Source organism: Phoca vitulina, unplaced genomic scaffold (genome assembly GCF_004348235.1).
Source record: "Phoca vitulina isolate PV1807 unplaced genomic scaffold, GSC_HSeal_1.0 scaffold25, whole genome shotgun sequence".
NCBI lineage: Eukaryota > Metazoa > Chordata > Mammalia > Carnivora > Phocidae > Phoca > Phoca vitulina.
Window position 1 is genome coordinate 18059189 of NW_022589728.1, and position 27709 is coordinate 18086897.

General features: G+C 33.9%; 1 protein-coding gene across 9 annotated transcripts in view; it reads left to right on the forward strand.

The window, feature by feature from the left end:
* CSPP1 (centrosome and spindle pole associated protein 1) overlaps positions 1 to 27709 on the forward strand; it is a 170897-nt gene that overhangs the window by 39902 nt on the left and 103286 nt on the right. For 3 of the 9 annotated variants that reach the window (XM_032421731.1, XM_032421735.1, XM_032421737.1), the window contains 7 exons: positions 5936 to 6039; positions 6776 to 6799; positions 11460 to 11540; positions 12917 to 13018; positions 13971 to 14410; positions 25947 to 26045; positions 27190 to 27257. In XM_032421731.1, coding sequence (XP_032277622.1) covers positions 5936 to 6039; positions 6776 to 6799; positions 11460 to 11540; positions 12917 to 13018; positions 13971 to 14410; positions 25947 to 26045; positions 27190 to 27257 — 918 coding nt within the window. The remainder of the gene's footprint in view (positions 1 to 5935; positions 6040 to 6775; positions 6800 to 11459; positions 11541 to 12916; positions 13019 to 13970; positions 14411 to 25946; positions 26046 to 27189; positions 27258 to 27709) is intronic. The other 6 variants (XM_032421733.1, XM_032421732.1, XM_032421736.1 and 3 more) reach the window with 6 other exon arrangements.

Below are 27709 nucleotides of genomic sequence, written 5' to 3' on the forward strand. Positions count from 1 at the left end.
GACTCAGCCACGCAGGCACCCCACCAATAAAGATAATTTAAACCAAGAAGGATCCTGATGTTTGAAAGGTCAGTAAAATATTAAAGTCCACTTTTCCTTCTGCTCTTGCTACTACTACCAACTAACCTATATTGAGTGCTGACTGTGTGCCAGATGCTGTGCTATATATTCTTCCCTCATTTAATCTGGAGTTGGATTTCTTTTTTGGGACTTTCATACTACTTGTCCTCCCTATAACCCGACATCTTTGAAATTCACAACATCAGTCTCTTGTACTTACTTCTTACTGTAGTTATTCACAGATTTAGAGCCATTCCTCTAATTCCTTAAACATTTAGTACCTCTTCAGTTTTTTGACTTCATGTTGTGATACTGTTTTCCATTCTTCCTCAGCCACCCACTTCAATAGTCCTATCTTAGACCTCTGTTACCAGTGACTGAATTACAGTTGCAAATATTTTCTTTGATGACCACTTCCATTTTTTTTCAGCTGATTTTCTCTTGTATCCTGCCTCTGACAAATATTCCAAGTAATTGACATTACCAGGACCTACCATCCCTTGATTCTACTCCCTTAAAGGACCTACCCTCTCATTACTTCCTTATGTGGCTTAAGTTCCATTGTCCATTTTATCGACTCCCTTACCTTTCTTGCTTCTCTTTCCCTTTATCTTATCTATTTGGGAAAATCTCATCTCTTGTTAAATCTAACTCTGAGCCTTTTGTGTGCTGGTATGTATGTAGCCGAATTTGGGTGGAGAAAACCCACAACCATGTAATTGTTCTTACTTTAAAGTACTGACTACTAACCTAAGGTGTGTCCTCACGGCTGTTGGCGCTTCTGTTACATTTCCCTAATCCATTCCTATCCTACAAGGCAGCTATTTCATCTTTTCTTCTCTCCTCAAACTCCATTCCCCATCCCCCTGCGCATGGTTTTACTTTGTATTTCCCTGCAAAATAGAAGCAATTAGAATTTACCCTTATCTCCCACCCTTATATCTGCCAGCCTGCCCTCATCTGTACTATATATTCTGCCTTGTCTTCTGTTACCATAGATTGTTAGACCAACCCCTCTACTTATATAGCCTTCTGTCCCTTTTCATTGAAAATATTATCACTTCATCAATTTTCCTCCTCGCCTGAATCATAAATTATTTTTCCTTTCTATTAGAACATTTATGTCAGAATATAAGCATTGCTATAATACCTCCTATTTTATAAAATCCTGTATGTACCTCCAGCTACTGTCAATTTCTAGGTTTTTCTTTGTTCAAAAGTTAGAATTATGTATATTATCTCCAATTCCTCTCACCTCAGTTTCTTAAACCTTTTCCCATCAGGCTTACTTCTATGCTTCTCACCCACAAAGATTAAGATCTATAGTAACCTCTTACATAACTACATTTAGTGAGCAGTTTTGAAATCTTTTATGGTTCAACTTACCTGCTCCACTTAACATCTTACTGCTTCCTTAAAGCATTTTCTTCATTTGGCTTCTAGAGCTACTCTTCTGGTTTTCTTCCTATCTTACTAGTTTCTTCTTGTGCAGATCACTTTTAACAAAGCCGGCCTGGGACGGACTGTCCTTAGGTCTGCCTGCAAGACTGGCCCTTGGCTAGTATCTTGAATTTAGCTAGTAAACAGTTCCCGGTACTGATCTAAAACTGATCTAAAAATCCTCTAAATGATAAGGTCATTGTGCCTAAATAAAATTGTATAAACCATATGACCAAGTAGAACAACTGCTTTCCTTTTGTAGAGTCTGGAATCTTGGTATGTGCTAGGCAGAGGGTGCCTATGTGACCTGTTCTGACTAAAAACCTGGGGCACTGAGTCTAATGAGCTTTCTTAGTAGACAACACTTCACATTATGTTGTCACAAGTTGTGTCCTATGTGATTCCATGGGGGAAGAATTCTTGGAGATTTGTACCTAGTTTCTTCTGGACTTTGTTGCGTGAGCTTTTTCCCTTTGCTAATTTTTCTTTGTATTCTTTCATAGTAATAAACTGTAATCATGAATATAATGCGTTCTGTAAGTCTTTCTAGTGAATCACTCAGCCTGGAGGTGGGTTGGGGGACTTCCAGAAGACTCCTTTTCTTTTTTTTTTCCTGGTTCCTTTTCAACTCCCTTACCCTCTAAACTTTGGGTACTTGAAGAATCCATCTTCTGTGACCATAGTCCCTATGTGTTTTTATCCATTTCTAGGCAGTGTCCTTCAATCTTATATCAAAATAGTATTGATCTGTATTTTAGACTCCAAAATTTTCTAGATTTATTTTCCATGCTCTGAAGTAATTATTTTGAAAATCAAGCAAAAATGATTACAGATTACCAAAGTAAGATAAAGAGATTTTTACTCTTCTTACTAGAAATTTGTGTGATTTTTAAAAATTCATTTTAAGTACAATTATGCTTATGGAAATTTGGAAGAGAATTATAAAGGAGAAAACAATTACATTGTTAAATTTTAAAAATTATCAGAAAGGAAGCAGCAGTAGAATTTTACATTGCAGAGAAGCTCTGAGGTTTAGACTAGGCCAAAAAATTACAGTTAATGTAAAGATTTTGGGAAATGGACAACAGGAAATTGATGTGTTTTTTTTACTCATTTTTAGTTGTATTTTTAATTCTCATTCTTTTTAACATTTGTAATCTTAGGTTTCTCTTATTGTGAACTAAATGTCAGACATTCTACTGCTTTTGTTCAGTTTGTACAAGTCAAATGAGTCCTGTGTAATAATATCTTTATAGGTAAAGTTTGAGTACAGTGTTCTCAATTAAAGCAGCCCTGTCCCTTGATAAGTCACTTGCTTATGGAAAGTCCTATTATTATTTCCTATATTTTGCCTTTTGATTATTTTTATGTAGTAACTTCTCATGGTAATCTAATAAAAGAGAAAGCTAAGTGTTCCATGGTAATTTGTTCTATAAATTGCTTATTATGAGTGCTGTGTTAGAAGGTAAATTAATTTTAAAAAGATTGCATACTTTAGTTTTGAATATATAGTTTATTTACCCCATAACCACTATAGAAGCTAATAATTGTAATTGATACAGTTCTGAAGCATAATGTTAACTGTCTTAGAGTCACTGATGTACTTCAGTGACATCACTTCAAATGACCCTAAGATGACACTAATGCTTTATTTGCCACTAGAACCATCATAAGACAACTGCTCTGAATTAAGTAAGTCTGACCATGTTTCTTTCTTTTTTTTTTTTTTTAAAAGATTTTATTTATTCATTTATTTGAGAGAGAGAGAGAGAGAGAGCACATGAGAGGGGGGAAGGTCAGAGGGAGAAGCAGACGCCCTGCCGAGCAGGGAGCCCGATGCGGGACTCGATCCCGGGACTCGATCCCGGGACTCCAGGATCATGACCTGAGCCGAAGGCAGTCGCTTAACCAACTGAGCCACCCAGGCGCCCCCTGACCATGTTTCTTAAGTCAGTTAAGATGCCATAGTTCATGCATAGTTTAAAAGGAACAGAATACTTAAATTGTTCCATATAGTTCTTAATTTTGTTTCTCTGACCTACCTCTAATGCCGTAAAATGTTACTGGATGACAAAAATAACAGTTAAAAAGTATTTTCTGTTGACTAAACCTTAAACTTAATAAATTTAAAGTAGTTCAGAAGGCAATCAGTATGTATTCTTCCTTGTCTCTTAAGACAATTATTACAAATACTGTTTGTGGCAATAGTAAAAGGCAAATCCTCTTGATAAATGAAACTGAACTTAGTATAAATAGTAATTTATAAATGAAAATCACATTTTAATTTCTATCTTTCCACATAAATCCACCAAACAAAATTGAAAACCTGTATTAAAAACCACTTTAAATACATGACTTTTTAGAAAGCTGTGAATTATTGCTTTCCTGAGTAGGAAAGCCTGGCATGTTGAGAGGCATCATCCTTGCAGCATTGTTTTCTTTTTCTCCTTGACGCAATAGAGTATCCATTGTGACTAGAGATAAGTAACTTTGGTTACTAGTTACTATGCTGCTTCTCTATGCAATCAGACTGCCTAAAAGAAATGAAATATTAAAAATTGTGTGCTTTTACCCTTTCTCTCATTCTTTTCTCATATTCAAGGATTCATTCATATATTCATTCATACATTTATTCAGTGAACATTTCTTGGATATAAGTTATATACCAGGCATTATAAAATTGAATAAAGCATGGCCTTACCTTCATTGACCTTACAGCTTAGTTCCATGTGTGATACTCCATTCTGAATGTGAGAATTGAAACTATTTCTCTCTTTAGGCTTAAATTCTGTATCTTTAAAAATAAGGTTTAGATTCCTATGTGAGGAAAGAATGCTTTTCTAGGATGATTTAAAATTCTAAGCTTTTGGGATACTTTAAATTCTTTTGGGAGAGAGTTGGGAGTGTGAGTGAGAGGCATCCCTAAGGATGCCTGCTTTACCCACTATTATCAGGATTATGTAGGCTAGAAGTGTTTATCAAGAGAATTCCATGGTGTTCATGGTGGAAAGTGGAATTTAGTATTCCGCAAAAATCAACAGACATCCATTTATATTTATACCACTTGGGGCTTTCCCCCCTGAAATATTTCAGTGATGTAATAAAGCAGTTATATGACACTTTTATGAAAAGTCCCATCATTTAGCTGCATTGTGAGGGAGTAAGACACAAAAATGGTGATATCTATATCAGTTTATAAACTATGGTTAATTATTTCACCTATATTCCTTGTAGCTGACTCATTAAGGAAAATTATTTTGTTTAGAAATGATAAACTTTTTATACTATGGTATTATATAGTAGGACTTAAAAAAGGGAGAGGAGCTTCAAAAATCTAAATACTCATCTGATATCTGTGCTTCTTGACATAGTATTTTACTATTAAAAATATTTTGAAAGTATATAATTTGATTTTTAACAGCTTTATCGAGATAATTTACATATCACAAAGTTTACCCATTGAAATTGTACAACTCTGGTTTTTAGTATATTTACAAGTTGTACAGCCATCACTATTGTCGATCATCACCCCAAAATGTAATTTGATTTTTGAGCTCTATGTATGGAAACATGACTCAAAATTAAAGTTTTTCTTAAAAAATTAACATCCTTCTATGGAGTTTCTGTTTGGGATGATGAAAAAATTCTGGAAATTACCTTAATTTTGTGTGTGTGGTGATGTTTGCACAGCACTGTGAATATGCTTAATGCCACTTAATTGTGTGCTTAAAAATGGTTAAAATGATAAATTTTATATTATGTATATTTTACCACAGTAAAAAATTAATACCCATTTATATGAAATCAGAATTGGTGGCTTAACTTCTAAAGTTTTTGGAAATTTCAGCCTGAGCCATGCATAGTCCTAATAATTTTTTCTCGAACATGTTATAACAAAGATATTCTTACAGTAAAAAGAAAAAATCACATTATTAATTTTCACAGACTAGAAAACAGACCTTAAAATTGTTGTAGGTATTTATCTTTATAAAAATTTCAGTAGAATTAAGTGAAGAAGTAAAGGTAATCAGCTTTTCTTTAATTTTGTACTCTGAAAAAGCCAGATGCCAAACAATGCAGAATCATTTATCTAAAGGGAGAAGAAGTAAATACACAGACACATGCACACACACACAGTAATTTAAAAGTATCTGTTTATAGATGTATAAAGCCTCTGGAAGAAAATATAAGAAACAGTAATGGTTGTTTTGGGCAGGAGAACTGGGTGACTGGGTTTCATGGGCGTGAGGGATATTTTCCGTATGTGTGAATGTATGACCTGCTGAAACATTTTAAGTAAACTATTATCCTGATCCCAGTCTCAGAATCAAACATGACTGTGTTCTTTGCTACTGTGCTTTGGTGACAGCAGATTGTATTGAAATTGACATTGGTTTGAAAATGAGCTATATTACTTAAGTTGTTTTCTTTCTAGGAATTGATTATGGATTAAGTTTACCACTTGGGGAAGATTATGAACGTAAGAAACATAAACTAAAAGAAGAATTGAGGCAAGATTACAGACGTTATCTTACTCAGGTAATATATTCTATTAGTTAGCTGGATCTTATGCTTCAAAATTCACCTGCTAAATTTATTTTCCTAAGGTTTTAGTCAAATGTGTTAATTTTTAGGTTTTCATTGGTATCTAACAGTAGGATATTAAAGTGACAGTTAAGGGACATACATGACATTGGTAGAAAGTGGTGCTGAGAATTGGTGCCATGGAATAACAGATTCTTGATCTTTGCAGTAGGGTAGTGGGTTTTAATTTTAAATGAGATTGTAAGTTCTGGTTGTTCATGTTTTCTATAGAGTTATCATGGTTTAAAAAAACCCAATTACGATTCCCTGCTCCTCTATTCCCCACGACCATGTATTTAAATGACACGTGGAATTTTAGTTGCCACTTATTTTCCTGTCGGCTAAGCTTTTAAAAACTTCATTTAACATATTTGCTTAGCTTCCAAAGTCTTTGCTTTATGATTTAATCTATTTACTTAGCAGAACCCTTGTTTTAAGTATGTTTGGTTAAATTATGTAATTGCCAAACTAAAGATTTCTTGTAAGTTTTGAAATGCAGTTTACTTTTTAGCTTATCAGATTATTTTAAACAATTATGATGTTTCTAGTCATCCCGAGATATTCTCTTGTTTTTAATACTTTGTAATGTTTATTCCAAGTGTATAAGTGGTCTCTTATTTATTCTGATTTGCACATGGAGAGAAAGAACTTTGAATACATTTTATCAATGGTTTGTTTCCCTTGACTTTAGGGTATTACACAAGCAAAAAGACAGGTAGGGTTGCCTGCAAAATGTTCTTAATTTTTTTTTCTTATTTTTTAGATCTAGTAGCTTGCAATTATTTTCATTTATGATGTTGCTCTCAAACTAGTAAGAAAAATAACTTCATTTGTGATATTGAGACTTTTGAATGGTAACATTTTGTATCCTTGCTTTTACCAAGATGGCAGTCTATATGTTATAATTTTTCATTAATTCAATCAAGCATTCTTTTTGATTCCTGCTTTGCATTTATTTTTGTTGCTTTCTTATGCATCTTTTAGAAATATTCTGCAGCTATTATAAGCCCATTTATTTTCAGCATGCCAGTTTTTTTCTTCAAATTATGCTAATCACATTAAGATTAATAAAAGATACTCAGGATATTCTAAGATTTTTTTAACTGTGTGTTGTCAGGATTTGGATTACTCAGTATTTTTGTACCCAAACCCATGGATTGTGTTTGTAAATTTATATTGGAAAACAAAAACACTATAGTTTCACAGAACTTTTTTTTTTTTTTAAAGATTTTATTTATTTATTTGACAGAGACACGGTGAGAGAGGGAACACAAGCAGGGGGAGCAGGAGAGGGAGAAGCAGGCTTCCCGCTGAGCAGGGAGCCCCATGCAGGGCTCGATCCCAGGACCCCGGGATCATGACCTGAGCCGAAGGCAGACGCTTAACGACTGAGCCACCCAGGCGCCCCTTACAGAACTTTTTCTAAAAAGAATCTCACAGGGCGCCTGGGTGGCTCAGATGGTTAAGCGTCTGCCTTCGGCTCAGGTCATGATCCCTCCTGGGATCAAGTCCCGCATGGGGCTCCCTGCTCAGCGGGAAGCCTACTTCTCCCTCTGCTTCTCTCTCTCTCTCTGTCTCTCATGAATAAATAAATAAAATCTTTAAAAAATAAATAAATAAAAAGAATCTCACACATTCATTCATTCACCCAACATTTTTTAAGCATTTACAAAGAAGAATCTGTCTTCAAGGGGTCTTAGAATCTGGTCATAGAGATAACATTCATACAGGTTAGAAACTGATAACTAATAAGGCTGTAATGATCAGGAAAGACCTCAAGGTGTTATTTTGTAAGACATTGTAGGATAGGTAGGATTTGGATATTCTAGAGGGCAAATCAAGGAGAGGAAGCTTTTCAGATGGAGAATATAGAAAGAAGGACTTGGACCGTAGGCTTTAGCTTTGTATGAATGAGTCACATGTGATTTACCAGTCTGAGTAGGTTAGAGTAGATTCTTTTTGAGAGTAGTAAAAAATAATGATGTAGGTGGATAGGATAGATTAGATTTTTTTAAAAAGGAATGAATGAATGAATGAATGAATGAATTTATTGTTATTTATTTAATTTTTAAATAGGCTCTACACCCAACATGGAGCTTCAACTCATGACCCTGAGATTAAGAGTTGCATGCTCTACAGAATGAGCCAGCGAGGTGCTCCTAGATTAGATTTTTAATTTGATATGTGTGAAACATTATACCTCCTTAAGCAGCCTGTGAAGACCTTGATAACTGTTTTAGGACTGTTAGTTCTGCATATTAGAGATTCTTCTCTTATTATTTATTTTAAATTACTGCTACAGATTTTTAGCTTCTCCTTCCACTAATTTTCAGTCTGTTCTTCATACTACTTTCCAGAATGATGCTGTCCCTTACCAATTTAAATACTTCAGTGTCTCCTCACAGACCTTCAGGATAAAAATGCGTACTCCTTAGCATGGCATGTGGTCTTTCATGTTCCAGCCCACCTCCCAAGACTTGTACCTCAATATTCTCCCCCTCTCCCATCACTTATTGGGTGGGGTTTTCCTCTAGTTATCTACCATTTTCACTTGTGGATTTTATACTACTTCATAGATAGAAGATTTTAAAAAAGAGTGGTGGTAGGTGGCATAGGAAGAAATTGCCTTTATGAAAGAGAAAAAGATCAAGGAGTACAAATCTTTAAATTCAAATGGATATGAAGGAGTTTTTGGTGTTGGGTTATCAAGAATGTGGTTGTGATAGAGGAGCAGTAGGCCCTTACTATGCAAGAAACAAATTTTGGTTGATGTCTGAGAAGGTGGGCATGGAAAGGAAAGCACAGGAAAAAGAAAATTACATAGGATTTGGGTAGGTGGCTGCAGTGGCTTCCTTGACCCCTAGGAAGTCCTATTCTTTCTAGATTTTTTTTTCTGTGCCTTCCAGACTTTTGGATTGCGTGGATATTTAAATTTAAAAAAATTAAATCCTGGGGCGCCTGGGTGACTCAGTTGGTTAAGCGACTGCCTTCGGCTCAGGTCATGATTCTGGAGTCCCGGGATCGAGTCCCACATCGGGCTCCCTGCTCAGCAAGGAGTCTGCTTCTCCCTCTGACCCTCCTCTCTCTCATGCTCTCTGTCTCTCATTCTCTCTCTCTCAAATAAATAAAATCTTAAAAAAAAAAAATTCTTAAATTTTGCCAAGAAGAACCATTAAACAACTGCTATTTTCTTTCCAGTTTTTAGAATAGGAGACACTTGACCATTTAAAAGTGCAGGGAGAACATATTCTCAGAAGAACAATTTTTAAATTGTATTAGTAAATGTATATTTACAGCCCAGACTTCTCTCCTGAACCTCACACTTTTCCATTTGGCCAACTATCTTAGAAATCTAATGGGTATCTTATGTTGAGCATGTCCAAAAGGGAACTCTGGATTTCTATTTTTCCCACTCCCATCCTCAAGAAGCCTGAATTGCTTGTAGCCTGTTCTTTTAATTTTGTCATAGCACTTATCACCTTCTAACATACCATTCTCTTCCTTATGTTTATTATTTGTCAGTTTCCCATGCTTGAATGTAAGCTTCAGGAAGGCAGGGATCTTTTTTTCTTCGCTGATGAATCTCAGATATATCAAACAGTTTGGGACAGTAGGCATTCAGTATTTGTTGAATGAATGAGACAATGTCTGAAATTTAACTTTTTTAATAACTCACTATACTGTCCTTATTATTTATTTTTTTCATTTTATTGAACATTTCAAACATCGTTCTGGGACTGTGTTGGGAGTGTGAACTGCCCAGTGAAGGAGCGAGGATGCTGTATCTCTGTCTTTCCGGGGTTGGAACTCTAAATGTGTTTTTTTGTACATGTGTAACTCTACAAAATGGCTACATTTATAGTGTACTTTTTATATAAGGGTTAAACTGACTCAGGGATCTAGTCAGGTATCCTATTTTTTCCCCTGACAAATAAGTTTAGAGTTCTATACAACCAACTTTCAAATCAGCTTTTGTAGCACAACTTACTTCTAAGTTTAGATTGAATGAAACCTTATATTTTTATTTTTTTTAAAAAATTTATTTACTTATTTTAGAGAGAGAGAGAGAGAGAAAGCACGAGTGGGAAGGGCAGAGGGAGAGAGAGAGAGTGAGAGAATCTCCAGCGGATTCCACTGAGCGTGGAGCCTGACACAGGGCTTGATCTCACAACCCTGAGATTGTGACCTGAGCGGAAACCAAGAGTTTGGGCACTTAACCGACTGCGCCACCCAGGCGCCCCTCAATCAAACCTTATTAATCATTAAGTTTTATTAATCACTCTGCTCCCAAATGTTTTGAATATAATTATGTTGTAGCAGTTGGTACATTGTAGTTATTTGTTTACATGTTTGTTTCCTCAGCTGAATTGTAAATTTCTTACATAGAGGGGATATATTCTTATCTTTGTCCCCCTACCACCAAGAAAAGTAACTGGAAAGTTTTAGGTAGTCAATATTTGCTTGTTTAATGAATAAATAAAAGGCATGGAACTACACAGCTTGACAAGTATCAGTTCATTTAATCCTCATAACTTAGTGATTTAGATGGCATTATCCCTGCCTTATGGACAGAGAAATTGAGGCAGAGACGTTAAGTAACTTCCAGATTATATGACTACCAAGCAGTGCTAGAAAGGTGGGGATCATACGTATTTTTTACTCATCCCTTGTGTTTACTTTAAAAGTATTCAAAGATATTTTACATTTTTAATCCTCTGATCCTTATACCAGTTTTGGTAGGTAGGCAGAGCAGATACCATTCTCATTTTATGTATGAAGATGGGGTCAGGGAGGTTAAGCAACTTGCTCAGTGTTATAGAACTGAGAAGTGTTGGGGCTAGTCCTGGAGCCCAGGTCTTTTGACTCCTAGTCTGATGATCTGTCTACTACACTGCGTTATCTAAATCTTTACAAGAGTGGAGGTACATAGAAGGAAACAATGTTCATAGTTTATATCTTTTGGCATTTGAGTGGATATCCCTTCATAAATTATTGCAGGAAAATTAGTAAAAAACATTATTGCAGCATGTATATGGATCTTGCTGAAGAACAGTAGGACACTGAGAATGAAGAATATGTGCTTAGAAGAGAAACATAAATTGGGAAAGAGTTTCCTTTTTTCCCAGGCTTTTTAATCATCTGGAATTATATATATGTTGCAAATGAAAATTAAGACCTGATTCTCCTCTTCAGGGACCTGTTGATTGGAAGAAAATTCTGTTTTCTAATTACTTTGGTACTTTCTGTCTTCATCTCCATTCCATTCTTTTGCTCTGCATAATGCATAGTTTAGAAAATAGAATGTAAAGACACATTTATGAAACATTTTATAAAGGCAATTAGGTAATATATTTTTTTAATGTGTATATATACAGAAAAATTTTCTGTCCACGAGTGAAACAGATCCATCTACTCTGGGAGTTTCTCTTCCTATTGGTGAGAGGTTATCTGCCAAGGTAGGTGGATAGGAATAGTTACTGTGGGTAGTAGTTTTATGAGGTATCAAAATAATTAACATACTCCTGACTTAAATGCAAGCAGAAGATATATCATTTCCCATTCTTGAATATATGTCTTTTAAAAAAATCTGTGGAGTCCCTAGTTGTGCTGTTTTTAAAAGAACTTTTGAACATAACGTTTATAATGATGTGAGTGATATATCTTTAATATGTGAGTTAATTGAATATTTAGAATTTATGTTTTTCAGCATTGGTTTCTGAGCTATAAAGTTCATGCTCTGTGTCACAGTTATCAGTGAGATGAGTGAATGAGAGTATACTGAACTTTGATGTAGAGTGAGGTCTGGAGCTATTTGAATGTGTTTCTATCACTCTACAAATACATGTACTTTTTTTTTTTTAAAGATTTTATTTATTTATTTGACAGAGAGCGAGCACAAGTAGGGAGAGCAGCAGGCAGAGGGAGAGGGAAAAGCAGGCTTCCAGGCGAGTAGGGAGCCCGATGCGGGGCGTGATCCCAGGACTCTGGGATCATGACCTGAGCTGAAGACAGCCGCTTAACTGAGCCACCCAGGTGCCCCGACATCTACTTACTCTTTAGAGGTGGTAGTGATAAAGCACTGCATACCCCTTGTAGGGACTGAATTTCCAAGCTAGATCAGCGATCATGACATAGTACATAAGTCAGACAGATAAGTTTCAAAAGATGACCTAGTTAAATCTTTAATTTTTTTTTTTTAGATTGTCCTGTTTCAATGACAGTGGAGATATTAAGGCTTAAAAACATTTACTAATGTAGTATGTGTTTCAACAGAACATTTATATTATAATATTTTAGTGTCTGTGATAATTGTACCTTTTTATGTTTAAAATATAATCAATCTTCTTGATACTTGGGAAAGAAATGATTAGCAGTAGGTTTTTTGGGAGTGGAACAGATTCCCCCTTTTGGTAGGGGAATAGAGGCGGGAGATGTCTCTGAGGAGGAAAGAAGGAAGGTAACTGGTCAAATTTCCTTGGAAACATGGTATTGACAGGTCTCCTGGCAAACACAGTCATGTAGTTACTAGTGGGATAGATTTATTTACGAATGTTTTTGGTTGAAGCAGCTCCCTTCTGTTAAAGACCTCCTGTATTAACCTGGACCTAAGCATGTAGTAATTAATGTGGCAAGAAAGGATGTGGGGAATTGCATTGGTTGTTTCAGACCTCTTCCTGCCTCTCTTGTGCCTTGCAACTACTTCTATCCTTGAGATTATTAATAAAGCTTGATTCTGGGTAAGATCTCTTATTTTGTATGAGTTTGATTGGACATAAAGGTACTTTTTCCTGAAGTTGGAGTTTTAACATTACCTTTTGATTTTTATTTTAAGGAAAGGTTGAAACTTGAACGCAACAAAGAATACAATCAATTTCTCAGGGGTAAGGAAGAATCTACTGACAAGTTCAGACAGGTAGAAAAGAGTAGTACTGAGGTAGGTTTTGCTTTTAAAGTAAATCTTTAACACCAGAGGTTGAATATTTTGTACTTACTTGAAAATATTTTTATATGTTAAACATTTCACTTGGTTTTTATGTAAATATTTTAAAGATTAAGCCAAATTGAACTAAACACAGGGCATTTTAATATTTAGTTTTATTAATGGTTTTATCACATATTGAAGAACTTACCCTACTTTTTAACTTCATGGGGGAGATTTAATTTTAGAGATTGGCTTTAACTGATGTTTAGTTTTTCACTAAACAATAAAAAAGTTTTTTACTTTTTATTAAAAAAAATTTTTTTGAGAGAGTGCCAGCAGGCAAGGGAGGGGGCCCGGGAAGGGGGGCGAGGGAGAGAGAGAATCTTAGGCAGACTCCATGCCCAGCATGGATGGAGCCTGGCACGGAGCTCAGTCTCCTGACCCTGAGATCATGACCTGAACCAAAATCAAGAGTTGGACACTTAATGTACTGAGCCACCCAGTGCCCCTAGTTTTTACTTTTAAGATTTTTAAAATGCTGACCATTTCTAGCTATATATTTTTTTCCAAATTTAAGAATGGATGATGTTAATAGGGCCAAAAAATTGACCACTTTCTGTATTGTTTGTATTAAGAATTTAATTTGAAATATTTTGAAGCAATATTACCTGCCAAAATATGCCTACTATCTCCTGGGATAGGAATTTGCATTTAGTTTATCCTCTCTTTTTGTAGCCACTTACCCATATCACTGTTGCTTGTTATATTTTATTTATTAAGTTTTGAAGGCTAACATTTCCTTGGAGTTTTTTTTTTTTTTTTCTAAAGATAAGCTATTTCTTTTGGGTGATTAGGCCTTGGAGTTGAGATGATAAATAGACTAAGCATCATTTGAGGGTATAATTACTTTTTAAGAAATACCATTGTATTAAGATCTGTTTTGTTTTCTTTTTTAATTGACCAGCACAAGAATCAAAGAAATAAAAAACCTATTAGTCAGGTTAAGCCTGATTTACCTTCACAAATACAAACATTTTGTGAAAATTCAGACGGTCCTATAAGAAATGTCTTAACTCCTTCGGAGGCATATGAAGAGCTTCTAAACCAAAGAAGACTAGAGGAGGACAGATATCGACAACTAGATGATGAAATTGAATTAAGGAACAGAAGAATCATTAAAAAAACTAATGAAGAAGTGGGCATTTCCAGTAAAAAACATCAAAGGTTTGCCAACAAAGCTGACATTCCAGATAGAAGATTTTGCCGGTTTAATGAGGATGGTGTTTTTGATAGACAGTATTATAGACCAGATCAAGATCCTGAAGTAAGTGAAGAAATGGACGAGAGGTTTAGATATGAAAGTGATTTTGATAGAAGACTTTTGAGAGTGTATACAAATGACAGGTATTTACAACTTCATTTTTATTTTCTTTATTTGCTTAGTATTAATGTTGTTACTTTTTATGATTATGTTAGGGAGAAGCAGTTTCATTTTTCTACATATTTGGTTAATTCTAAGATGCTGTCAGTTTGAAGTTATAGCATTATTTTTTATGTGCCACTGAAGGAACAAATAAAACCCCCCAAGATGGGGGAAAAAGAGACCCCGTAATAAAGCTGGGACATTGAAAGCCTACATCCTTCCTGTAAAATTAAATGGGAAATAAACTTTTTCACAGAAGGGGACAGAAAGGAAACTTCCATGTTTCAACCTTGGCACTTAATGGAGGGATTAAAAAAAAAAAGAGAGAGAAAGCATCTCTGAGATTTTGAACTGTAAGCCAGTACTGATTCAGGTTTGCAGTCTGAATTCATGTTGCCAATATTGTTTAAAAAACCTTGAGGCAAGAATTCAGGGTTGTCTCAGATTCATAGTGCTCCTAGGTGACTGACAGGAGAAAAAACTCCTCTTTGCGAGAACTTAAATTAAAACCAGGTTGCTGGCAATACCAGATTCAGATTTTAAAATGTGGATTAAAAGGACATTTTAAAATTGATGAAATACAGCTTATTCCTTTACTGTTCTTATGCTCTCAGTACTTCTATCAATATACTTTATTGTTTTTAAGTCACTTATTATTAAACATTTACTTAAGTGAAATGATACCAGATTTTTTTTTTTTTAAATGATACCAGATTTTTACTATCAGATTTTCAGTTGCCTTTCAGTTCTTTGGGATGATTATTTTTGGGACACTACTTGTAATTTCTTAACTGCTACAGTGAGGTTTTATTTTATTAAGTCATTTATCTTAATACTTAAAATTTGCTCTGTTTTCATAAACTTTCGGAGATAGAAATATGGCAGGGTTCCATATTTCTTGAAAGGGTGAAATCTAAATTTTGAAGAGTTTATGGGACCTGTTTATTTAGTCCAAATAGATTACCTTTTAAATATTTTAGAAAATTTCTGAGACATAATGCTGTACATTCAGTATTCTAGATATTAATAATACAAAACCTTTAGAGTTTGCTGTCTTCTACTCTTTATTCTGTAGCTATTATGGCCTCTCACCCAGTCTTTTTAATAATCATCCTGATTTAAGTGATGTGAGTGAAGGATTAGAATTTTGCAATGCTACTTGTCATTTCTATCTGATTTGAATCTAATTGTTTGTACTCCAGAAAATACTCTAAATCTTATAATGTTTTATATTTGAAAATGTTTATACCTGAAGGTAGTCAAAGTCTGCCTTAACTAAAAGAGCTCTCAGTTGGGGAACTGCAGGCAGTCTTGGACTCTTGGTTCTGCCTTCTTTGTACATGAAAACATTTTTTTCTTTATGGTGTCTGTTTATTTTTAAAGTGTAATGTAATGCTATCTTTTAAGTTTGGAATTTTAAGAAACTTATTATGATGATTGCTTTTAAAATATGCTTATTATTTTTGTAATTCTATCCTGTGATAATTTTTTACTTGAACAAATGAATTTCAGCCTAATTATTTGAGAACTATCTTATTTTCTTATATACTCCATAAATGAAATGAACTTTTTATATAATCTTCTCCAAGTAGCGTTTTAAGATTAAACATGAGGATGAGTGAGAATAATTCCTGTTACACATTTTAAAATGTTTAGAAGTATTTCTTCAAGTTTAAATCATTATTATATAATACTTCCATTTTGTTAATGCATAAACTTACATCTCTAGATGTAAGGTTTTTCACGTGTGTCTCCAAGGCATGAGGTTAAAATTGAATTTCTGTATTTCAGATTTGTAAGATTCCTTAATTCCAGCCAAAAAAAAAAAATTCACATCTGTCATTCAGTAGTTTTTATTTAGGAGGCAGAGTGGTTGATAGGAAAAATGACTACTTGTTAGTAAAATTTTTGAGACTACAGAAATGTATAACTGCTCTAACCATTTATTCTTTAAAAACATTTTTTTTAATTAAGTATAGTTGATATGCAGTGTTATATTAGTTTTAGGTGCACAGATAGGGATTCGTCAGTTTTACGCATTATGCCGTGTTCATCACAATATATGTAGTTACCATCTCTCACCATACAACATTATTATAATAATACTGTCTATATTCCCTATGTTGTATTTTTCATCTCTGTGACTTATTTTTTGCTAGAGGTTTGTGTGTCTTAATCCCTGTTACCTATTTAGCCCTTTCCGCCTGCATCCCTACCCTCCAGCAACAAGATTGTTGTCTGTACTTATGAGTCTTTTTCTGTTTTTTGTTGTTTGTTCATTTGTTTTGTTTTTTAGATTTCACATATGAGTGAAATCATATGGTATTTTTCTTTTCCTGACTGACTTATTTTCACTTGGCATAATACCCCCTAAGTCCATCCATGTTGTTGGAAATGGCAAGATCTCATTCTTTTTTATGGCTAATATTACATTTTATATCTATACCACATCTTTTTTATCCATTCATCTATGGATGGACACTTGGGTTGCTTGGCTATTGTAAGTAATATTGCAATAAACATAGAGGTGCAGGTATCTTTTCAAATTAGGGTTTTCATTTTCTTTGATTAAATACCCAGTAGTGGAATTACTGGATCATATGGTATATCTATTTTTAATATTCTGAGCCATCTCCATACTGTTTTCCATAGTGGCTACACCAGTTTACATTCCCAGCACAGTGTACAGGAGTTCCTTTTCCTCCACAGCCTGACTAGCACTTATTATTTTTTGTCTTTTTGATACTAGCCATTCTTGTGGTGTGATGTGATATCTCATTGTGGTTTTCACTTGCATTTCCCTGATGGTTAGTGATGTTGAGCATCTTTTAATGTGTCTGTTGGCCATTTGTTCGTCTCTTTGGAAAAATGACTGCTCAGGTCCTCTACTTGTTTTCTAATCAGATTATTTGCTTTTTGGTTTGAATTATATGAGTTCTTTATATGTTCTGGAAATTAACCCCTTATTGGATGAATCATTTGCAGATATCTCCAGTAGATGTTTTGTTGATGGTTTCCTTTTTGTACAAAAGCATTTTATTTTGGTGTGGTCCTGATAGCTTTTGTTTCCCTTACCTTAAGAGACATATCCATAAATATGTTGCTAAGGCTGATGTCCAAGAGACTGCTATGTTTCCTCTTAGGAGTTTTATGGTTTCAGGTCTCATGTTTAGGTCTTCAATCCATTTTGAGTTTATTTTTATGTATGGTGTAAGAAAGTGGTTCAATTTTATTTTTTTACATGTAGCTGTCCAGTATTCCCAGCACCATTTGTTGAAGAAATGTCTTTTTCCCCATTGTAGATTCTTGCCTCCTTGATCATAGATTAATTGACTTTGTAAAGTGTGGGTATATTTCTGGGGTCTCTGTTCAGTTCCTTTGATCCATATGTCTATTTTTGTGCCAGCACCATACTGTTTTGATTACTATAGCTTTGTAGTACTATCTTGAATTTTGGATTGTGATGCTTCTAGCTTTGTTATTCTTTCTCAAGATTGCTTTGGCTATTCAGAGTCTTTTGTGGCTTGGTACAAATTTTAGGATTATTTGTTTAAATTCTGTGATAAATGCTTTTCGTATTTTGGTAGGAATTGCATTGAATCTGTAGATTGCTCTGGGCAGTTGGGACATTTTAAAAAATATTATTTTTTCCAGTGCATTACCGTGGAATATCTTTCTATTTGTGTCATCTTCACTTTCTTTCATCAGAGTCTTATAGTTTTCACACTATAGGTCTTTCACCTCCTTGGTTAAATTTATTCCTAGGGCTTTATTCTTCTTTTTTTGATGCAATTGTAAATGGGACTAAAATTTTTTTTTCTCTCTGCTACTTTATTATTGGTGTATAGAAATGCAGCAGATTTCTGTATATTTTTCTTTTTTTTAAAAAAAGATTTTATTCATTTGCTAGAGAGGGAGTGGGAGAGAGAGAAAGAGAGACTGCGCACAAGCAGGGGGAGTGGCAGGTAGAGGGAGAAGCAGACTCCCTGCTGAGCAAGGAGTCCGATGTGGGACTCGATTCCAGGACCCTGGGATCATGACCTGAGCTGAAGGCAGACGTTTAACCAACTGAGACACCCAGGCATCCCAAATTTTCTTCTTTTTTTAAAGATTTTATTTATTTGACAGCACACAAGCAGGGGGGGGTAGGAGAGGGGAAAGCAGACCCTCTGCTGAGCATGGAGCCTGATGTGGGGCTCAATCCCAGGACCCTGGGGTCATGACCTGAGCTGAAGGCAGATGCTTAACCGACTGAGCCAGCCAGTATATTAATTTTCTATCCTGCAGCATTACTGAATTCATTTATTAGTTTTAATAGTTTTTTGGTGGAGTCTTTAGGACTTCCTGTATATAGTTTTGTGTCCTCTGCAAATAGTGAAAGTTTTATTTCTTCCTTACCAGTTTGGATGCTTTTTATTTCTTTTTCTTATCTAAGTGCTATGACTTGTACTTCCAGTGCAGTGTTGAATAACAGTGCTAAGAGTGGACATTCTTGTCGTTTTCCTGATCTTAGAGGAAAAGCTCTCAGTTTTTCACCATGGAGTATGATGTTAAGTGTGTGTTTTTCATATATGGCCTTTATTATGATGAACCTACTTTGTTGAGTTTTTATCATAAGTGGATGTTGTATTTTGTCACAGGCTTTTTCTGAATCTGTTGAGGTGATCATATGGTTTTTATCCTTCATTTTGTTAATGTGATGTATCACGTTGATTGTTTTGCATATATTGAACCATCCTTGCATTCCTAGACTAAATCCCAGTTGATTGTAATGAATGATTCTTAATGTATTGTTGAATTTGTTTGCTAATATTTTGTTGAGCATTTTTGCATCTATGTTCATCAGGGATTTTGCCTGTAGGTTTGTGGGTGTTTTTTTTTTTTTTTTCTTTTTTGTAGTGTCTTTGTTAGGTTTTGGTTATCAGGGTAATCCTGGCCTCATTGAGAGAATTTGGAACTTTTCCTTCCTCTTCTATTTTTTGGAATAGTTTGAGAAGAACTCTTCTTTAAATATTTGGTAGAATTCACTTGGAAAGCCATGCTGTCCTGGACTTCTGTTTGTTGGAAGTTTTTTGATTGCAGTTTAATTTCATTATTAGTAATTGGTCTGTTCAGATTTTGTCTTCCTGATTCAGTTTTGGGAGATTATATGATCTAGGGATTTATCCATTTCTTCTAGATTGTCCCAATTTTTGGCATATACTTTTTCACAGTAGTCTCTTATAATTCTCTGTATGTTTGTTGTGTCAGTTGTTACTTCTCTTTCATTTCTGAATTTATTTATTTAAGTCCTTTCTCTCTTTTCTTGATGAGTCTGGCTAAAGGTTTATTAATTTTGTTTTGTTTATTGATCCTTTCTATTGGTTTTTTTTAGTCTCCATTTCATTTATTTCTGCTCTGATCTTTGTTAATATTTTTCTTTCTGCAGACTTTGGGTTTCATTTGTTATTTTTCTAGTTCCTTTAAGTATAAGGTTAGATTATTCAAGTTTTTTGTTTGTTTGTTTGTTTCTGGAGGTAGGCCTTTGAAATGCTCTTAGAACTTTCACTATGTCCTAAAGATTTTGGACTATTGTGCTTTCCTTTTCATATTTCTCCATGTGTTTTGGATTTCTCTCTCATTTCTTCATTGACCCATTGCTTGGTACAATGTTGTTTAGCCTCCACATTTGTTGTGTTTGCTTACTTGCTTTCTCTCTTTTTCTTTCTTTTTTCCCCTTGTAATTGGTTTCTGGTTTCATGCTGTTGTGGCTGGAAAGGATGCTTGATAGGATTTCAGGCTTCTTAAATTCATTCTGACTTGTTTTGTGGCCTAGCATATGATCTATCCTGTGGAATGTTTCATGTGCACTTGAAAAGAATGTGTATTCTGCTGTATTTGGATGGAATGTTCTTTATATATCTGTTAAATACATCTAGTGTAATGTGTCATTCAAAGCCACTGTTTTCTTACTGATTTTCTGTCTGGATGATATCCATTGATGTAAGTGGGGTGTTAAAGTCCTCTACTATTATTATATTACTATCAATTTCTCTCTTTATGCTTGTTAATATTTGCTTTATGTACTTAGGTGATCCTATGTTGGCTGCATAGATATTTATAATTGTTAATCTCTCGATGGATTAATCCCTTTATCATTATGTAATGCTCTTCCTTGCTTTTTGTCTAAACATTTATTCGTGGTATATTGTAATCTTAACCCAAAGTTCTTGATAAAAAATAATTATAACTGATTGTGAGAAGTACAAAATTAATTTTCCTTCATTTTTGTGAGTTTCTCTTTTTCTCTTTTTTTCTTCTAAAAGTCAGCATGTGATAAATTCCAGTTTTGATTTTAAACAATTTTGAGTTTTATATTTTTGGTCTTACTTTTTTTCTAATTACCCCATAAACAATTTCATGTATGATAATGTATTTGTTAATGAACTATTTTGCCCACTTTAAATATGGGAAAGCTAAAGCCCAGGAATGATGTTATACTTCTGAGCTCATCATTAATCACTGACCAGTGTTTTTAAATAATTAACAAGGTAGTTAACATTTTGCTTTACACTTGCATTCTTTGTGTATGCGTGTGTGTTTATGTGTTATTTATTTATAAATATTTACAGTTTGACTAAAGTTTATGTTTTAGGAGCTTTTAGAAGTTGAATATAATGGTGTATTTCATAGTACTTTGATTTGTAGGTTCTTTTTAAATGTGGTCATCCTAGTCTTTATTATTTATTAACTTGACCTGTAGAAGTTAATATATTACTTTACTGTGTTTACTTGATAACCAATGTTAATGAGTAAAAGAAACTTTTAGCTTTAAAAAATGCTTTTTAAAAGTTTTTATGTGATTAATGCAGTTACCACTTCCATTCTCTTTAACTCTTGATATTTGTTAGTTTGTAATCTTAAGAGTTATTTAATAAAATTCTGAAATAACATTCCATCTGAAATTAGAATCTGTATGTTAGCCACATAGATGAGCCACATGCTTACTTAGTGTGGGACATTCTAAGAAATGTGCATGCTTAATATGTAAAATGTAAAAGAAGAAAAATGGCTCATTAGAACTTGAGTTATTTAATACTGCTTTTTTTCTAATACATAGTAATTTTCATTTATTTCTGGAAGGGCCTCTGTAATACTAGCTTTTTTCTCCATTTTAAAGATGGGCTTGGTATTAGAAAAACACTGTTACTGAATTAAAGCAAATATAATTGTGAAACAACTGAAAACAGTGAGAAAAATGGTGATCCACGGCTAACAGCTCAGTATTTTTCTTTTAACATCTAGGAGAGTACCTCTAATAGCAGAATTCATTCACATTAGAGAAATTCTTAATATGAAAACAAGGTGATGTAACCATTTTATGAATTAGATGATTTTTTTTAAGTAAGGAGGAATTTGGTTCTTCCTTGCTGTGAGCTTTATGAATCTAGGACCAACAGATGGTAAATTTTATTTTTATGATGTGGTATTCTTGATAGCATAAACATTGTAAATTTATTTCTGAAGTAGTTTGATTCTATGGTTTGTTAAGGAAAAAAGATAAGTTATTCATTATCACTTAGGAGTTCATTTATATTTAAATTAGCTGGAAAAACCTATGCTTTTAGAGAATTTGCTTTTCTTCTGTAAGAGAATAATTTTTTTGGAAGTTAGACAGAGTGTTAATTTTTAGAATAAACTTGGCCTCTAGCCTATAGCTGGTTTCTTTGGGCAGTGAGGTTTGAATCTAATTAAAGTTACTGACCCATGTCTTCCAGGAAATAGAGATAGAGAAAAAGCTTTTTCCATTTAACATATCTGTAACTTTTTTTTTTCTTTTGATAGGATGGTGAAACCATTTACAGTTATTTTATTACTTCAGTTAAATCTGATTTGGTATGTCAAAGAAAGCAAATTCTTTTTTGCGGTTGTCTCTTTCTGACAAAACCAGTGGATTGAGGTGTGGTAAGCGAATCTATGGATTTAAAGCCATAGAATATTGGGATAGATTGGTTCTGGGTCTCAGGGATAGTTTTAATCTGGTACTGACTTTATAGTTAAACAGAAAGGACTTCTCAGGGACAAACTGGACCCAAGTTGAACTCCTGGACTTTCATTAGAATCAGGTTGTTAGACATTTAGTGAGTTCATTACTTTTGGCTATTACCATTTGTTGGTCTCCCTTAATGTTGGGACGATTGAAGAGATGAGATAGAAATGATGAAAACACTATTGGCTCTCATCAATTCCTGTCTTCCTGGAGAACTTCATTTCTCAGTAAAGGCTTCTTTCTTTCTTTTTTTTTATTTTTTAAAGAGACAGAGCAAACAAGTGTGTGTGGGGTCGGGGGAGGGGCAGAGGGAGAGAAAGAATCTTAAGCAGCACAGAGCCCACTGCAGGACTCGATCTCACGACCTAGAGATCATGACCTGAGCCAAAATCAAGAGTTGGGCGCTTAACTGACTGAGCCACCCAGGCACCCCTCAGTAAAGGTTTCTAAAATAAATTGTAAGACCACCATAACAGTTGTTAAAGTGAACTAACAGGGATAGTTAATAGTGATTAAATGCTAAATTTATTAGAAATATGAAAAAAAGTTCAATAAATGAAGGAAATTCCATTATAATTATGGGGATATTTTAATAAGAAATAAGGTAGTTTACTTGCCATCCTGTAATTTGGCTTCACAGCTTGTTGCGTTCCCCTCTAGTTTTTTTGCTTTTGTTTTTAATATAATAGTAAACTTAAAAAAATGTTTATGGACTCTGTAAATAGTAATTTTCCATTGATTTAACAAAGTAAGCATAGTCATATCATGAGTCATTCCATAAAATTAAATAGGATGCCTTAAGATTTTATTTTATCCTTTTTAGTGAAATGTTTATCTCTCCTTTTCTTTGGCCTCTTAAACATTTCTCTAGTCTTGATTTTATTGTGACAAGATTTTGATTTTTATCAGTGACAAGAGGGGACTTTTATAGTTTTGTTAATGAATTTTTTTCCTTTAGTGAAAGGGTATACCTGAAGCTGTATTCCCTATGAGGGGTTCGTTAGGAAATCTTTGTGATTTTACTATAGAATTTAGCAATGAGACCTTGACTTTACACATAATAATTTCTTAAATTTCTTTAATTTAGAATGGACTTTGAAAATGACCTTTTGTGTTTATGGTGCTTACTTTATTACAACAGCTTTATATACTGAAGAACCTATAAAACATTTTTTAATACAGATGCTTTGGATATAGCATACTTTGGGTACAACTGCATAAAGATAAGCTAGAATTGCAAGTCTAAATGTTTGCTTTTAGAGAACTTAACTGAAAATGCAGAAAGTCACACACTCTTGGATAAATTTTAGAAAGAATTTTTGTATATAATAAGTAGCCTTTAATTCTGGTTTAATCACAAGATATGTTTTTAAAAATATAACTTTAATTTAAATGTAACTTTAAGTTTCTCCGGATTTGAAAACTTTGATTTGTTGAGGCACCACTTTACCACATCAACACATTTACTTTTGTCTGTTGGGTCATAGGAGACCACCCCCAGGTTTGGTGATTCATCAGGAGGACTCATAAGACTTCCTGTATATATAGTTATATTCCTGGGTATGATTCATTACAGTGAAAGGATACAAAGTAAAATCAGCAAAGGAAAAAGGGGCTTGGACAAAGTCTGAAGGCAAGCTGGCACAGGTTTCCAAGAGTTCTGTCCTAGGGGATTCACATAGGACATGCTTAATTCCTCCAGCATTGAATTGTGACAACATGGGTGAAATGTTGTCTACCAGGAAAGGTCATTAGAGAGTCAGTGCCCAGTGTTTTTATTGGGGGCTGGTCACATAGGCACCCTTTTTTGAGGATATATGAAAATTCTGAACTTCTTGAAGGAAAGCAGATGTTCAGCAAAAACTATATTGTTTGTATAAACAGTTTAGGTACAGTGAGCCACTCTTTATCAGTCCTGGGAATGGTAGGGACCCCCCCCCAAAAAAAAATCTATGTTCCCAGGTGCCAGCCAAGGGTCAGCCTTCCAAATAGGTATTTCTAAGGATAGGCAATTTTAGGCCTGTGCTGTTAACTCTTTCCTGCTCATGCATATTTAATATAGACAAGTATAACTAAATCTGGTTGCTTGGCATTATTAATTACAAATTTGAATTTGAGTTTATATTTACCAGTTCTTTAAGTGGTAGAAATAGGGAATGAGAGACACTAAACTGATGTGTCAGTTTAAAACAGAGATTTGAGCACATAGGTTTTAGATACAAAACCAGCTCTGTTTTGATAAATTGAAATAAGTTGACATTCCTTTTTGAAAGGGCTTGTGGAGGGTTCTGTTGTTCTAGATATGGATAAAAAATTGAAGCTATTTTATGTGTCATGCCAGGTCAGATATGGTGAAGGTTACAATTCTGGATAGTCTTTTCTCCACAGATAATATTGACAGTGGCTTGTGTGATGGACACAAATGAGGAAAGACTTCTGTGCTAGCTCTGTGGAGAATGAGAAGTTTTTCTTCTAAAAATTGCCATTTTTCATAATGTGAAAATGAAATTCACCTACAATATTGAATAATACTTTAACAGCCATATTTCTCTCTAATAGTCCTTTTGAGAGAAAATATAGTTTTTTAACAGCCACATGAAGAAATATGACTTGTGAAATGCTGATTTTCATGGATGCTGATAAATGTTGGTGTGAAAAGTCATGTTGGTTTCTCTGGTATGAGGAATTATGCTAAAGAAATCAATGTTTGCCAAGTGGAAAAAAAAAAGATTAATTGAAAAAATTTTAAGATTATTTTCTGATAAGGATTTTTAAGGAAAAAAAAAACAACAAGCATTCTGATCTTTCTTTTTTGTTGTCCATGACCTTGTGAGTAAAGTGATCATTTTTACCAATGTATTAGACTATTTGTTTATAATGTTTTCCGTTTACCTGTTGCTAATATTTATTCTTTCATGTGATTTACAGTGTTAGCAAATGTTGTGCCTTGCCACATTTGGTATAATTTACTGGTAAGACAGCTGCTATATTTTTAAGTTAAAAAGGTTTGTATATGCCGTGAAATAATTTCCAGAATCTATGAATTTTGTTTAAAAAAGAGATCTCATTGTGAAATTGTCAATAATCTTCATGAGGGCAAGGACCATGTTCATATACCCAGTGCCTAGGAAAAATAGTACTTGGCATGTAGTAGGTACTAATTAATTCTTTGAATTAAATGAATGATAAGAAAGTCTTAGTATATGCAGAGTTTTGAAATTAAAATTTTCTAGAAGTTATATTGAAATAATCTATAACCTTTTGTTTTAAAGACTATTGAATCTAAACTCTCAGTTTCTCTTATTAACCAGCAAATCATACTTGAATTAAATCTCCTTCAAATTAATTTTTGAATGTGTTTGCAGTAAAACTTCATTATAACTCTTTGTTCCCTTTAACATTTCTAATATCAAATGTAAAAACACCAAAGAGATATAAGAAGGTCCACTGTATGTGGAACAAGCTCTATAAGCTAATGTGTTTTTAAGGATGTACGGGAACAGACGAGGGGATGTACCTCCTATGGAGCAAGGTGGTGATGTCACAGAACAGTCAAACATACGCATTTCATCTGCTGGAAAGAAAAGGTATAGTATGTAATATAAATTCTGCCCTTCAGTCCTTACACTGTGAAACAGTACCTACTAAAACTGGCTTACTGAATAAGTAAAAAGGTATAGTATGTTAACAGCTCTCCTTATTTAATAAGAAAAGAATTAAAGGGAAAAAAGGAGGGGGGAGAGAATGGTGTTGAACGAGAATTTATAGTACTTGACAGCATTCTTTTGAACAGCAAGTTTTGATTATAAGTGTGCCAAGGTGTTCCAAATAAGTCCCTATAATTGTAAAGTATATATAAATTTGTTTGAAATAATGAAAGGAGAAATAAGCATGTAGTTTAATGGACTAAAAAATCAATAAAATAGAGTTACGGGAGTGATATAACTTAAGTGGAAATAAATTGAAAATATTCCTGCAATGTGAGTTTTCCTTTGGAAAAAAAAAAATTTATTTTCAGCTTATTGAGTAGGTAACTTTTATGCTTACTTTGTAGAATTAGTACTCATAATAATTCTGTCATGATGAAAAGAACAAATTATATGTACTTTATATTCATGTTCTCTTTCTGTTGATAGTTTTTATCATTTTGGTGGCTTTCTTATATTGTACAGAAGTATAAACGGTTCCGAATCTATAGTGTATATTGAAGATAATAATGTCATATATCAGGAAAGGTGTCTATTTTCTCTGAAGTAAAGTAATATATAGAAGTGCTTGAGATAAGATAATTTGCTGTTGGGTCTGATTAGGTTTCCTTTGAGGGAGTTGTCTTTTTTTCCCCCCCCTTATTTCTATATTTTAAGGAAGGAGTTTTTAAGAGATGATCTTTTTCAAATGTGTGAATGGGTATCTCCTTTCTCTTCTTTTTTTAGGATTTATGTGTATTAATATTCTTTTTCCTAACTGGATTAACTGTTCTTATGAAAAAGGGGTTTATTGGGACTCTGTGGAGCCATTGATGCAAGCTGAAGAAAACGGTTATATATTTATAGAGCGTGAATATATCGAGGTCCCACTGTATAAAGAGAAAAAATGCTATGATTTTACTCCGACTTTAAAAATAGTGTCCATAGTACTTTGAAAGGCCCATAACTCACACCTTCAATTTACTCTAAATTTTTGTTACCTGAAAATCATTTGGGTTCTAATTCTTTTTGTTTTTTGTTTTAGTGCTCGAGACAATGAACCATCCAAATCTAACCGAGAGATCTGTAGTCCTTTTGCAGGAATGCTCTTTGGTATGTATAAAACTTCCAGTTGATTAAACTTTTGCAGACTGTTACAGAAAAGGTCTTTAGTGAGAACTCAGTGTTGTCATTAATACTACTGTAACTAATAATAGAAAACTCTTATCTAGTGCTTACTTTGTGATAGACTCTATGCTAAACATTTAATGTGTATTGTATAGCTCCGATTATAATTTTAAAGTGGAATAACTTTATTTAGTGATGAGCTTTCTATAGATGATAAATGCAATATTAATTTCAGTAACTTTGTTGTAGTGTGACTATTTCTTATATTCTGTTTTAATATGCAATAGTTTTTCTTCATTCTTCTTCTTTTTCTTCTTTAGCTAGTATAGAACTGCCTTACATTTTAAGTTTATTTTCCCTGAACTAAACCTTTTTATCCCTTGGTAAACATCTTTCCTGTGTTTTTTCCAGGTAGTTTCTGAGAAGGTGTTTTGTTC